Genomic DNA, 15,094 nt, shown 5'->3' with positions numbered 1-15,094 from the left:
CCTTCAGCATCTTTCTCGTGCTCAGTGGGTAGTGTTGAGATGTAGGTATTTCTACCCTTGGTGGTCCAAGGGGGAGTAGAAGCCAAAAAGCTGTGTGATGGGAACTAGAGCATGCTCTGTTTGTGATGTGTGTACATCATCTGTTGGGCCATAGTGGTTCTACAGTAGGTATTTTCTGCGTTTAATGTTGTTCTCATTTGACACAAGCTCTGGGCCAGATCCAGACAAACTTTGCTTGTGTCAGCAACCCTGTCATTCATTTACTCCAGTTGCCTCAGCAAAAACTTTGAAAACTGGCTCTCTCTCAGGTCTCAGCGTCTGTAGTACTTGCTCACTGAGACCCTCCAGTCTGATTCGGAGCTTCGGGAAAGGTGTCAAATATCCTCAACCCAGGACTTTCTATCCATGGAACTATATTTGTTTCCTCCTGCTGCTGTAACAAATTACCACAAACTTGTTGGCTTAAAGCAACACAAATTTGTGATCACCCAGCTCTGGAGGTCATAAGCCTTAAATGGCTTAGTAGCATTGCAGTGCTTCTGGAGAGAATCCGTTTCTTGCCTTTCCCAAATTCAAAAGGCATCCTGCATTTTTTGACTGGTGGTACCAGTCCAACCTGTGTTTCTGTCATCACAAGTCCTTCTCTGACTCTACCCTCCTGCCTCCATCTTATAAGAACCCTTGTGATTACGTTGAGCCTATCCTGGTAACCCGAGATAATCTTCCCATCTCAAGAGCCTTAACTTAATCACACCTGCAACGTATCTTTGCCATGGAAGGTAACATATTCACAGGTTCTGAGAATTTGGAACTGAACATCTTGGTGGGCGGGGTGGAGGGCCATTATTCAGCCTACCATGGGGTGGGGCGGGGAGAAAGCCGAGTTCAAAATACACTTGTTCTTCCTATTTGGAATTGATCTACCACCTGTTCTGCCTCCAGAGCATTTGCAGCACACCACAAGCTGACTTTTTAATCACCTAGAATTTAAAAATAAGTGTATGTAATTTAGAGGCACATAATTATTTTTCTTTTCCCATTGTAAGTGTGAGCATTATAAATTACTTTCCAAGTTTAGACTAAGTGCAGTGCAATTTTGTTTGCTCCCTCTCCACAGTGTAATCAGCACACTTTTTCTTCCAAACTGACCCATATTTTAAGAGCACCCTCAAAGTGTAACACCAGCACAGGTTTGGAATCTGTAAGCTGCAGGGATTCGCTTTGCCAGTGGCCAACATCTGCTCTTTGATAATAAGCATTCACTTCATTGCTTGATGGCCACTTGGACTATGGTCTAAATTTAGAGATGAAAAGATTCTTTCCAGACCTCTGAAGCCTAAAAAATGTAAACCTGCATTGTGAGAATAAATGACCTTTCTCTTATTGTAGTTGGCATTGCAAAGCTGGTAATTTGATCATTTAGAAAAGAGTTATACCAAGGATGATGGGTGACTCCCTAGAGAATTTTCTTGCAAGGTTCACAGAATGACGGGCTTACGGTTCTGAGGTCCAATAGCAAGTTACACAGTGACAAGTGGAAGGAAATAAGCAACTTACCAATAAATACTACCTGGGCTCCCAAACTGATGTACTAAGCCTCGCTCTAATTTGAAGATACTCTAATCCTTTCTTCTTATGTGGAATGTCTGACTAGTCCAGAAATCAAGTAGAGAAGTAGCTATTTTTCTTTTAGACTATTTCTCAGTCATCAAGTCTCCCTAAACAATACAATGCCTTAGAAATATTTCCATTCTGAGTTAGCCTGAGCAATCATTTAAAATGCGGTTTCTAGATAACATACTTGATATAATTACCTAAATGTGACTATCCCTAATTACACTAATTATAAAAGTGGAGTGTGAGTCAGAATGTTAATAATTTCATAAATGAAGCCATTTATAATCATCAAGGAAACCATGCGTACACATCTAGCTTCCCAAAGGCACTCTGTTTCATAGGATTTGTTTTTATTTCTCATCAGAAAAATAGGGGCATGGTTACATATCTTTCTTCTTCCTTTTTGAAAGAGCACCATAGCTTTTTGAAAATCCCATGAGCTGAACCATCTAGTGCACTTGACAAGGCCTTCCTGGAATGGATAAATCGGTGGATAAAAATCCTAGAGTTGCAACCAAGACTGTGGAAGCAATTTCATCACATGGGATGGAGGTTGTGAGTGGAGCAATTAGGCGTGTCTGTGCATGTATGAGAAAGGAAGAGGGGGCCAAACATGATGGCAAACGGGAGATTGACATCTCCACCTCACCTTTACCTTTTCCCCGGAGCCTTGCCCCCTTTAGGAGATTTCTTGTAGTTTTAGCAATTTTTTTCCCCGTTGATTAACAATGCTGTGTTAGTTTCAGGTGGACAGCAAAGTGATTCAGTTATACATATACAAGTATCTATTCTTTTTCAGATTCTTTTCCCATATAGATTACTACAGAATATTGAGTTCCCTGTGCTATACAGTAGGATCTTGTTGGTTATCGATTTTAAACATAGCAGTGTGTGTGTGTCAATCCCAAACTCCCAATCTGTCCCTACCCCCAGGATTCCTCCCTTGGTAACCATAAGTTTGTTCTGTAAGTGCAGAAACAGACTCACAGACTTAGAGATGTGTTTCTTATGAACACCAAAGAGTTTTTAGTCATTAAAAGGCGGCATTTCCAAAGATGAACTTAGAAAAATAACAGAAATGAAATCAGTATTTAGTTGTATCTATCTCTGCTTAAGAAGGACATTCAAATATATCTTAAGAATTGCCTCTGTTTGCTTTTTTGAAAATCCTTCCAAAATTGTTAGCACTCTCCCATTGATACCAGAAAAAAAAAATTAACTATGTGGACTGCTTGTGTGAATCATCTTTTGAAGGGAAATGTCATTCCAAACCATTGGAATGTCTTTTCTACCAGATCATTTTATATCTCCCTTGGAAGGAACCTGTTAACTTCACGATGGAACTTCTTCTCCCTGCTTCTTTAGTCTCCATGTAATGTGGACCTATTCTAGAGACACAAAAAACTTTATTTTTATTTACATATGTATTTATATATTTTTGTATTTATTTATGTATTTATTTATTGGCTGCGTTGGGTCTTCATTGCTGCACACAGGCTTTCTCTAGTTGTGGTGAGTGGGGGCTACTCTTCGTTGCAGTGAGCGGGCTTCTCATTGCTGTGGCTTCTCTTGTTGCGGAGCACGGGCTCTAGGCGCATGGGCTTCAGTAGTTGTGATCTTGGGCTGTAGATCACAGGCTCAGTAGTTGTGGTGCATGGACTTTGTTGCTCAGCAGCATGTGGGATCTTCCTGGACTAGGGATTGAATCCGTGTCCCCTGTATTGGCAGGCAGATTCTTAACCACTGTGCCACCAGGGAAGTCCCAAGAAATATAAAGAACTTTAGATAAAGGACTCCTTGAGGTAAAAAGTAAGAGAGGAAGATCTGATCATTTCTCTTTTCTGATTTCTTTTGGGCCTAGGTATTACACTGGAAGTTGTACCTTCTTATAAATTGTCTTATTTCCAAATGTCTTGGGCAACACAGTTTTACCCATTTATTTCTTCACAAGTATGGATTTCATTTTCCCAGCTAGGCTGCTGTGTATAACTACTATGTCTTAGAACAGTTTTATATAGAGTACTTCACTCAATATTGGGCACATAACAGAAAATATCATTCTATTAATAAGCTAATTTAGGAGGGACACAACTGGAGGTAACTCAGCTAGTAAGGTGAGGACAGACAGAAACAGATGAGTGAGGTATGTCATGAGGCCTAGATACACATGACTTGCAGAGCAAAGCCTTCTGGAATTGACAGCCCCAGTTTCCAGTGTTAATAAGAGTGAAGTCTTTGCTGAAGGGTCAGCTAAAATCGGGGCAGATAAGTAATGTCTCCTTTGCAGCCTGCAGCCCACCTTTTCTCTGTGCGCTCCATTGTACTGGCCACAGAGCAGGCTGAAGAAGGCCCAGTAACCTCCGTATCAAAGATACCTGGGCCCCTCCTTGCTCCCAAGGTGACTGATCTTCTACCCAAATGGAAGAGGGAAGCATTGGGGGCCCTTCAGGCTGGCAGGGAGCCCTTTGGTGATGAATGAATAATGACCGGGCCCCTTGCTGACTGCAGGGATTCAATTTTCACAATAATGATTCTTTAATCTTCACTTTATTTCTCACTGTGAGCTGTCTTACTCTTCTTATTCTCTCATTTAATCTACCTCCCACCCAGAAACAAACAGAAAGCTTCCCAAGCTGCAGTTTTCAAGGTTCAGGTCTCAGCCACTTGATTAGAATCACATAGCCTAATGGAACAGGGTTTCATCTTAGCTGGAGGGAAAGCTTTGCTTTCCAATCACAGCCATCACCTAACATAGGCCCTTTTATAAGATCACCAGTTCTCTAAATTTTGGTCTTGAGACCCCTTTGTGCTCTTAAAAATTACCAAGGATCCCAAAATGCTTTAGTTTATGAGGATTATAGCTATCACCTTACATAGTTAAAACTGAAATAGAATTAGCATTTAAAACTGAGAAATTTTTTTAAGTATTTGTTTATTCATTTAAGAATAATAAACCTTATTATGCTTAGTGAAAAAAGTCAGAGAAAGACAAATACAATGTATCACTTATATGTGGAATATAAAACAAACAAATGAATGTAGCAAAACAAAAACAAACTCACAGATATAGAGAACAAACTAGTGGTTACCAGTGGCGAGAGGGAAGAAGGGAGGGGCAAGATGGGACAGGAGATTAAGAGATACAAACTATTATGTATAAAATGAACTACAGGGATATATTGTACAACACAGGGAATATAGCCAATATCTTATAATAACTTTAGACGGAGCATAATCTATAAACATACTGAATCACCATGTTGTGCACCTGAAACTAATATAATATTATAAATCAAGTATGCTTCAATAAATAAATAATAACTAGTAAAGCCATTACATGCTATATAAATAACATACTTCTATGAAAAACAACTAAATTTTTTTTAATTTATTATTTTTTTGGGGGTACACCAAGTTCAATCATCTGTTTTTATACACATATCCCCGTATTCCCTCCCTACCTTGACTCCCCTCCCTCGAGTCCCCCCACCCTCCCCGCCCCAGTCCTCTAAGGCATCTTCCATCCTCGAGTTGGACTCCCTTTGTTATACAACAACTTCCCACTGACTATCTATTTTACAGTTGGTAGTATATATATGTCTGTGCTACTCTCTCACTTCGTCTCAGCTTCCCCTTCACCCCCCGCCCCCTCCCAAACCTCGAGTTCTCCAGTCCATTCTCTGTATCTGCGTCCTCGTTCTTGTCACTGAGTTCATCAGTACCATTTTTAGATTCTGTATATGTGAGTTAGCATACAATATTTGTCTTTCTCTTTCTGATGAGTGACATTGTTTTGCATCTTTATAAATCTCTTATGTCTGACTTAGAAGATAGATGGATTCTTTTTTGTTTTTTGTTTTTTTTTTTTGTAATTTTTTATCTGGTTAAAGGATTGGCCTCAAACAGATACATAGTTGAAAACGGAAGGAGTATTTTTAGTAGCCTTTTCAGATAATGGTGGATATTCTTCTCTGATACTACATCAAATCTCAGTAAGTAACAGCTCCTCAAAAGTGAATTTGCTGTGTGGAATATGAAATCATAAAGAAATTTTTGTATTTGGTTACATAGCAATCCATTAGTCTACCTTAAATGTTAAATGGATTCTTGCACCCACTATGTTTCTGTAACATCATGCATGGATTGATCTTTGGGAAATTATTGGTTCACCAAGTTATGCAGAGCTGTCAAATGTTGACACATTTTATTATAAAATATTTTTAAATCACATTCATTAACATCAACAACTTAATCAGAAAAGTCTTTAGGTGTTGGGAAGCTGTCAAATTCACAGTGGCCGATAAAACATTTTCCAAAATTCTAGTTTTCACTTGAAAGCTCAAATTTTAAACTTGGCAACAGATACTATCAGTTGTTTTCCTCGAAGTGACAGGCTTCTTTCATTTTTAAGAAAACATCTATCGGTTACTCAAGTGTGATTAACCATAGTTTGTCTGTCGTTTTTTTTAATTAAGACGGCATTTCCATGAAAAATAAGCAGCTAGTTCAGCTCACAATGATCACCACAATTGCACAGGTATTTTTCCTCAGGGAAACCACTGACCTTTGTACAACAGAAGTGCTTTAGGCACGCTGCCCATTTTGTCAGATGAGATATTAAAAAGATGTACGCTCAAGAGTATATTGTTAATAAAATTAACGATCTTTATATTTCACTGAGAACATTCTTGTGTGACACTGGGCGTTGTTCTGGGGATGTGGCGGTAAAGCACAGTTTGGTGCTGCTGCCTTGATTTGTGCAGGTACCCAGCAGTTTAACCCACTATTGCTTTTGCACCGCCAGTGCAGCCATCTACACAACAAAAAAGGCAGATAACATCTTAGAATTATTATGAAAATACAATAGGCCTTGCAAGCTGCCTGAAGGGTCTTGGAGACCCCACTGGTTTGTGGACCACATTTTTATAGCTATTGGTATAGACAGCATACCTGTATGAAGCCCACGGTATATGCCAGACATGGTTACGGGCATTAATTATTTTAATCCCCAGATGTACCGATACATGGAGAGCCTGCCGTATTCTAGAAAATGTATCCTTTTTAACCTTTCTACCCTGGTCCATTCATGCTCTGCTGCTGGTTCATGGGAGCTAATTAAAGTCTGAGGAATTTTCAACTGCATTGCTGCCAGGGGTATAAAGCTCCATTTTCTCAGTCCCAGAAGTGTTTAGACCTTTAAAAATTCATGATTCAGTCTACGTTTGCTTGGTGGGTGCTAGGTCTCTAGCATACATCAGACCACAAAGTATGCCATGCTCCAGGGTTCTTAAGAATGTTTCCCTCCACCCCCCAATTTGCTTTCTTCTCAGTTATTCTTTCTCTCCCTTCCTGGACCTTGGTCTTACAATTTGAAACCCTGTCCAACAAGAATGGCCTTACATGTCGTGCCTTTGGCTGAATTACATCTGCCCATCAGTACACAATGATGAGTTGCTTTTTCTGTCAGGATCTTGGGGCCACATTTTTTTAACTGAGCATTGGCTTGCTCACACACAGGTAATTGTCATCCTGTTGTCTCATATGTAACTTGAAGGCTGGCCTGGACAAAGAACCCATAGGGCATTTCCTGCTCCACCCTTTCAGGTTAGAGCTGTTTCCCAGAAACGGACTCACAGACATAGAGAACAGCCTTGTGGTTGCCAAGGAGGAAGGGGGGTGGGGGAATAGGTTGGGATTTGGGATTAGCAGATACAAACTATTACATACAGAATGGATAACAACAAAGTCTTACTGTATAGCACAGGGAACTATATTCAATGTTCTGTGATAAACCATAATGGAAAAGAATATTTTTTAAAAAGACTGTAGATAGGTAGATATCTGAATCAATTTGCTGTACAGCAGAAATGAATACAACATTGTAAATCAAATATATTAAAATAAAATAAAATAAAATCTTGCCCTTTCAAAAAATAAATAGCTGTTTCCTTTCCCATTTGCCCTCTCATGATGTGTTTTGCTGGCAATGTTCCATACTCTAGGCTACAAGTGTTGATTTGGATTGATGTCAGTGTGACTAAGAGCTCACCCAAATCCTGACTGAATCTGAAAGCCAGGGTAAGCGAAAGCTAATATTTGCTTGGTTTCATTACAACTCTGTAAAATTGCCTGTTGGAAAAAGGATGGTCCTTGAGCTGATGAACAACTCTGATGGTTGCTTTTCATGGGTGGCGGGGACTATGGTGATGTGTGTTATCTCTGCAAGAATTTGGTTGTAAGTTTGTAATTCTTTCAGGCCAAATTCAGGTTTAAGACAGAACTGTACATACAGGACTAGATAAACTTCTGTTGCATCCAAGAGCATCTAAGGTTTCGTCCTGCTTTTCTTCCTTAATGTGTCTATTAGGTAGGAGAAACAGGAACTTTTACCTTTGGCTGCTGAGGAAACAAGTTCCTGAGAGGAGCCCAGGCTTAGACCATAAGTAACTTTTCTCCCTCAGAGAGTTACAGATATTATCTAACCTAACAGATATTAGTCAGCAATCCCTGCCTAGTGAGATCTCTTAGGAACATCTTTTAACGGTGCTTTTCTCTGCCTTGGGTATCCTTTTTTAAGTTTTTCAGCTTATGTCTCCTGTCTGAACATAAAATACCCATAGGGTTGATGTTACCACAGTGGTAAGTTAAATTAATCCTTTACATCTAGATCGCTTCTGCAGTTTTGGTAACGAAGTTCTATTTTTATATTCTTCTGATAAGCCATTACTGTATGTAGAGCAGATATCTGCCATATTTAGTGAAACAGAGTAGAAAACTAGACAATTAAAGATGGGGCACAGGCTACTGAAAGCACCCATCTGAGTTTATTCCCAGTCATTTCACTGATGGACTGGTGACCTTCATTATCCCCTGAGCTCCGCCTTTATCACTGGGTCTGAATTAAGGATCCTGGTGCCAGGAATTCACCTTGCAGGAATGTAATAGGCAGAGCCGGACTTGGATGAAATTATAAGAGCAACATTTCTCACCTCTGTTACAGCATCTTCCGGAAATGTGTGTGACATGGAGAAGGGTGAGCAGTGCCTTCCCAGACATTCTGGCAGGGTCCTCTATCATCTGTCCTTCTGCTCAGGTCTGCCTCTCCCTTTTGGTCATCTTCCCACACCGATGCCATCAGCACTTCTCAGGGGCCATTCAGTTCAACCTCTGAAGGTTCCAGTGCTGGTTTGAGTCCCACTTCAGCCATCTTTCCTTTACGTGTGCAGCCAGTGGTGTTTCTGTGCAAACAGCATGAGCCCTGATACATTTTGAATTCAAAGTCATACTGGTTTCTCTCTTGATGCTTGTGAAATTAGTCTCTGATGTAATGTCGGCTGACTCCTGCCAAATATCCAGGACAACCCAACCAGTTCAGTGGGTGATGGTCAGACGCCCAGTGCTGCAAAGTCTTCAGAGAAATAGAGTGTTCTCAGTCCACTTCTCTCCATCCCCTAATGTATTTTTATGTTTGTGTCATCTCACATGTGTTTTAGAGTTCTTGAATCAATGGCACAGCTTACTCAGTTCATGGTACGTGGTGTCTTTAGAATACTTGGAGAATAGTTTTATGGTAGAGAAATCCCAGCACTTAATAGTGCTTTAGAATGGATAAAGAAGATGTGGCACATATACACAATGGAATATTACTCAGCCATAAAAAGGAATGAAATGGAGCTATTTGTAATAAGGTGGGTAGACCTAGAGACTGTCATACAGAGCGAAGTAAGCCAGAAAGAGAAAAACAAATACCATATATGGAATCTAAAAAAAAATGGTACTGATGAACCCAGTGACAGGGCAAGAATAAAGATGCAGATGCAGAGAATGGACTGGAGGACACGGGGTTGGGAGTGGGGGACGAAGAGGAAGCTGAGACGAAGTGAGAGAGTAGCATTGACATATATACACTACCAAATGCAAAATAGATAGCTAGTGGGAAGTTGCTGTATAACAAAGGGAGATCAACTCGATGATGGGTGATGGCTTAGAGGGCCAGGATAGGGAGGGTGGTAGGGAGTCACGGGAGGGAGGGGATATGGGGATATATGTATAAATACAGCCGATTCACTTTGGTGTACCTCAAAAACTGGTACAAGAATGTAAAGCAATTACATTCCAATAAAGAGTTTTAAAAAAATAGTGCTTTAAAGAGGCAGTGACCAATGTCGTCTTATATTTTTGTCCATCCAGAATCACTCATTCCCCACTCTATCCCATGGCGCTTGCATACACACCCCCATGTTAGTGTGTATTACATTGTATCATAAAATAAAGATAAAATGTAACTTTTAAGTCAAAATGAAACTGTAAAGAACCAGTGTGTGAGCACCCTGATGGCAAGAAGGCACCTTATTTTGTCTTCTACGTGCAGCATCGTTCAAACGTCATTTAATGTCATTTAATCCAAATAGAATATTTAGCCTTCTCAATTCAAAACAGAAATGTTCTTTTCTTACAGTATGGCCCACACACCTGCCTTTGGATGACATATTCTACTTCTCCACCTGCCATACACCACCCTTAAAAAAAGAATTTTTTAACCCTGCCCAGTTGATGAGGTGTGTTATCGCTGAATGACGTGGTGGAGAGACGCAGCTCTCCTGAGCCTTGACAGCCACAGCACTGGTCCTTCTTCTCGTCCTTCTAGCGACTCTGAAGGAGCTCATCTCGCAGACGATGATCCGCTGGGCCCAGGAGGACCAGATCCAGGATGCGGAGCTGGTCCGGATGATGTTCACCCTCCTGCGGAGGCAGTACGACAGCATCGGAGAGCTGCTGCAGGCACTGCGCAAGACCTACACCATCAGCCAGGCCTCCGTGAGCGACACCATCAGCCTGCTGGCTGCCCTGGGCCAGATCCGCTGCCTGCTCAGTGTCCGGATGGGCAAGGAGGAGGAGTTGCTCATGATCAACGGGCTGGGGTAGGTCGTTCCCATCAAGGGCGAGCTCTCAAAGGAGCTGCGTGCAGGTGGGAAAACCGGTTCAGCTTGCTGCATGGCAGTTCTGGAATCAAATCTCATAAACCCTCCGTGTGCCCCCATCCTGATTTCACTCCTCGTGGGATTATATGCTTGTTAAATCAGTCACCTTTGATAACCTGAGAGAGCAGACAGTGGGCTACACGGGATGAAGGGGCATGGCCAGAAGAAGTGGGGAGGAGTGTTGGAGAAAAGCAGATATTTAGTTTGAATCTGATCAAAATAGCCCCAGGGAGGCAATAAAAAAATCCAGAGAAAGGGGCAGTGTGTTCAACCCAACAGGAGAGAAACGTTTTGAGCATTTGAGTTTTTGACTGGCGATCTTCTGAGACGTCCCTCAGAATAATTACAGCCCAGTTCCTCCCTTTTCTCAGGACTAATGTAGAGTCACTTTCATCGGTTCTTTGAGACACCTTTCCCCATGACAATAATGCATGTCTCTTCCTTAGAAGCCATGTCACCAGAAAGATTGCATTTTATTTATTTGTTTATTTTTATTTTCATTTAAAAAAAAATTTTTTTTACAATTTTTAAAGGTTACTTTCCATGTACAGTTATTACAAACTATTGGCTATATTCCCTGTGTGGTCCACTACATCCTTGAGCCTGTCTTACACCCAGTAGTTTATACCTCCCCCTCCGTTACCCCTACATTTCCCCTTACCCTCTCCCTACTGGTAACCACTAGTTTGGTCTCTGTATCTGTCAGTCTGCTTCTTTTTTGTTATATTCACTAGTTTGTTGTATTTTTTAGATTCTATGTATAAGTGAAATCATGCAGTGTTTATCTGTCTCTGTCTGACTTATTTCACTTAGCATAATGCCCTCCAAGTCCATCCACGTTCCTACAAATGGCAAATTTTCATTCTTTTTTATGGCTGAGTAGTGTTCCATTGTATGTATATACCACAAGAAAGATTACATTTTAGACATCAAAACAATTTAATTAGGTAGCATAGTTCCCTTTTGCAGATGAGAAAACAGAAGCCCAAAAAGGTTCACTGACCGGCCCACAGTTTTACTTGATTAAAATCAAGCCCTAGGACTACAGCCTTCCTGCTGCTGGATGTTCTCTCCTACCACCCTAGAGCCAGCAAAGTAAGGAGCATCACTGAGGCCCAGAACAGGGATTCTGGGAATGTCTGCTGGGAGTCAGGGAGGGGGATGCATGCTTTTTTTAAACTCATTCCCAAAGAGGAATCTTATAACAGAGATGAAGAGACTTTTATGGAAAGAGAAAAAAGCCACAGAATTCGCTTCTCCCCCAGCCCTTGTAGTAGACACAGCTGCACTAAAAACTGGTGGTGTCTCCTCTTAACAGCTGCAACCCTTGGGGGAAGGGGTATTCGTAGAGAGGAACCACCTGCAAGGGATTCCACAGCCCCTTCACAGGCTGCTTCTGTGTTTTGATATGCCCGCAGCTTTATTATGTGAATTTATGTTGAATGACTAAAAACATAATTCTTTTTATGTTTCATTGTTGATCATTTCATTGCTTTTTGAGCACTGCTGTCCAAAAACATTGTTGGGACCTAATACACAATTGCCGTAAGAAAAGGGTACAGCCCTACCATTCGGATAACTGAAGTACATAGAGACATAGATATAAGGATGAGAGAACAAAAAACAGAAGACCCTTAGCACACGGAGGAAGAGAAATCCAGTGATTTGGATTATTAACTATTACAAGCACAAAAAATAATCAAGAGACAACTGTTTAATGTTATTAGAAGGAAATATTTCAAGGAAAAGAGAGCGCTTAGTAGAAATAAAAGAGCACAAAATATTCCTATCAGAAATAAAAGAGCACAAAATATTCCTATCAGCTAAAAAAGGCCCTCCATGTGTATTCTTCCCAACCTAGTGTCTTCTGAGCATCTTTCCGGCACACGGCATGTACATTACTTCACCCCGAATGTGTGTGCACATTTGTGTGTTCTCACCCCCGAACCGTTGTAGCATTGAAATAAGCAAGTGCTGACCTCTGTCTCCGATTACCCTAGAGACATAATGAACAACAAGGTGTTCTACCAGCACCCCAACCTCATGCGTGTCCTGGGCATGCACGAGACGGTCATGGAGGTGATGGTGAACGTGCTGGGCGCAGAGAAATCTCAGGTAATGCTCCGAGGGGAATTTAACCTGAACTTGATCCCTGGGCAGGGGCACATGAGGTAACCTCTTCACAGCCACATGGCTGGTACCCACGGCCTAGTGACTCTTCCCGGGAGGGGGCGGGGATGAGCACACAGCCAGGAAGGAGCCAAGAGATGGGGTCCAGCCAGTGTAAGAGTTCTTCTCGCTCGTTCCACTGGGCTGCTCAGTCTCCTTCCCATCCTCCGCAGCCCTGCTCCTTCCAACGTGGAATTCCTCTGGGCTCCACTTAGGAACCTGGGGTGTTTGGTGCTGTGTCGAGGAAGGAGGTTCTAAAGCAGAGCACCATTTTAATAACGATCCTGGCAGTGTTCCCACTGGAGGGTGCATGTTTCCTCTCTGTGCCAAGCTCCTGATGATGTCAGATTTCCTGGCTAGCTCCCCCAAAAGGGGCCTGCTGTCCAGGGAGCTCCTGCTGCCAAGGGGCAGGAAGTGCTGACTGGGCCCACCTGGGCATGTACCCCAACTTGTCTGGGTCCTCCTCAGAGTTAGAGAGCTTCTGAAGGCAGAAGATAGGGTATGTTTTCAAATATTGGAGATTCCAAAGTGCCTGGTCCTAGAAAAGCAGTTCCACCAGTATTGACAGGCATGGATTCTGAAGGAAGAGCAGGAGCCAAGCTCACCCTCCTCCTCACTTCCTTCCTTCTGATCTCTTGGGAAAGTGGACTCTCTCCAGAAGATTCCTAAGCAAATGTCTGGGTGCCTCAGCAGGTAGGCAGACTGCAGCTTTCAGGACCTCCATGATTCTAGTGGCAGAAATCAAGGACGTTCTAGGCTCTGGGGCCAAGGTTAACACTGACACCATTTATTGAGCATGACTGAACAAACAGAAGACATGCCCAGGCCCTGGAGATGCTAATTACTTTGTTAAGCAGAGAAGCCAAGCACTGGCAATGTAATAGAAGTTGGCATCTCGGTGCTAAATTATAAGAATTATATTACAAGTACTATGGGAGCCCATAGGAGAGTAGTTACCAAGGACAGAAGTAATTGGGGAAGACGCACAGTCTGACAGCGTGATGCTTTTGAGGCTTCCAAAACTGTAGGCCCACTCTTTACCCAGAAGACTCAGGTTTGATATAATGCTGGGTCTTATTTGTCTGTGATCACCCATCTCCCTTTCTGTCCACTCCCTTCCTAGTTAGAAACAATGGTCTGATGTAGGGCTGTACAATTGCACACGATCTGTAAGGCTGACTGGGATTCTGTTTTGGTATCTATTTTCTTTGAAAGAAAGATACTTCAGGAACAATAATTAGTTCTCAGTATTTTTAGACACCTCTTCTTAGGTGTGTATTCTCTGTCCCTCCTATGAATAAGTCTTGGAACCACCTGGAAGTAAGGAGAAAATTCATTTTCCAAACTGTTGGCAGCTTGCAAGACTTCACCCTAAGACTCTTGGAAGTCAGCCTTTTCAGAAAGGCCTCGTGGTAGTTTCTTCTCCTTGACACTTCCTACTTCTCCCTACAGATTGCCTTTCCAAAGATGGTTGCTAGCTGCTGCCGTTTCCTGTGCTACTTCTGTCGAATTAGCCGACAAAATCAGAAGGCCATGTTTGAGCATCTAAGTTACCTGCTGGAGAACAGCAGTGTCGGCCTAGGTATGTCACGTTATCACTTCCGCAGTAGGCTCAGAGGTTACCCTCGCCCAGCTGAATACTTCAGCGGTAAAGAGAAAGAAGTCACATGCACACTATAGTATTTTTAAATATAAGAAGGAACCCTGCCTGATCTAAAAACAGGTGAGATAATAATAATACCATGTCTCTGCTCTCCAACCTAAGTAGAGGAGTTGCTGCCAACCAGTGCTGGTGACAGATTTGTGTCGGATAGTCACAGAGTTTTGCCTCTTCTCTCTGGGGACCAGTGGCTCATGGTTGATGAAATGCTGCCTGAGATTGTGGAGGTAGTCTGGAGATACAGCACCTCCCAGCCCATTCAGCGGACCAGGGAGCAGCGCTAGTGAGACCAAGGTCATGGATCCAATCCCTTCTTGGCAGGCTGGCTGCAGCCTACATGCCTGTCCCATCAGCCAACCAGCCATGCTTTTGTAGCTGCAAGGTAGACGGGCCAGGAGCAACTATGCACAAAGTGTAAATCCATCACCTCTGCTAGAAAACCAGCACATGCGTGTGCCTCACTCACTGTTCTGAATATGAACCAAATGAATTTGTGGAAGACTCAAATACACACATTCTGTGCATATGAAACCTAAAATCTCAGGTTTCCTATTTATCAAATGCAGCCTTAGACTGACCAACCTTTTTATAAAATGCCACCTGAAGTTTTTCTCAATTCTAGCCTAAGAACCAGACAAAGGGAAATGAAAGACAGCATTGCTGACCT

General features: G+C 42.1%; 1 protein-coding gene across 1 annotated transcript in view; it reads left to right on the top strand.

Moving 5' to 3' along the window:
• The window catches only part of RYR3 (ryanodine receptor 3), a 361,967-nt gene that overhangs the window by 201,976 nt on the left and 144,897 nt on the right, over nucleotides 1-15,094 (top strand). The window contains 3 exon segments of the mRNA XM_057721476.1: nucleotides 10,265-10,538; nucleotides 12,599-12,713; nucleotides 14,220-14,349. Of these exon segments, the coding sequence (XP_057577459.1) occupies nucleotides 10,265-10,538; nucleotides 12,599-12,713; nucleotides 14,220-14,349 (519 nt within the window).

This window comes from Hippopotamus amphibius, chromosome 2 (genome assembly GCF_030028045.1).
Source record: "Hippopotamus amphibius kiboko isolate mHipAmp2 chromosome 2, mHipAmp2.hap2, whole genome shotgun sequence".
Lineage (NCBI taxonomy): Eukaryota > Metazoa > Chordata > Mammalia > Artiodactyla > Hippopotamidae > Hippopotamus > Hippopotamus amphibius.
Note: the sequence above shows the minus strand (reverse complement) of the source record. Positions and strands in the feature narration are given on the sequence as shown.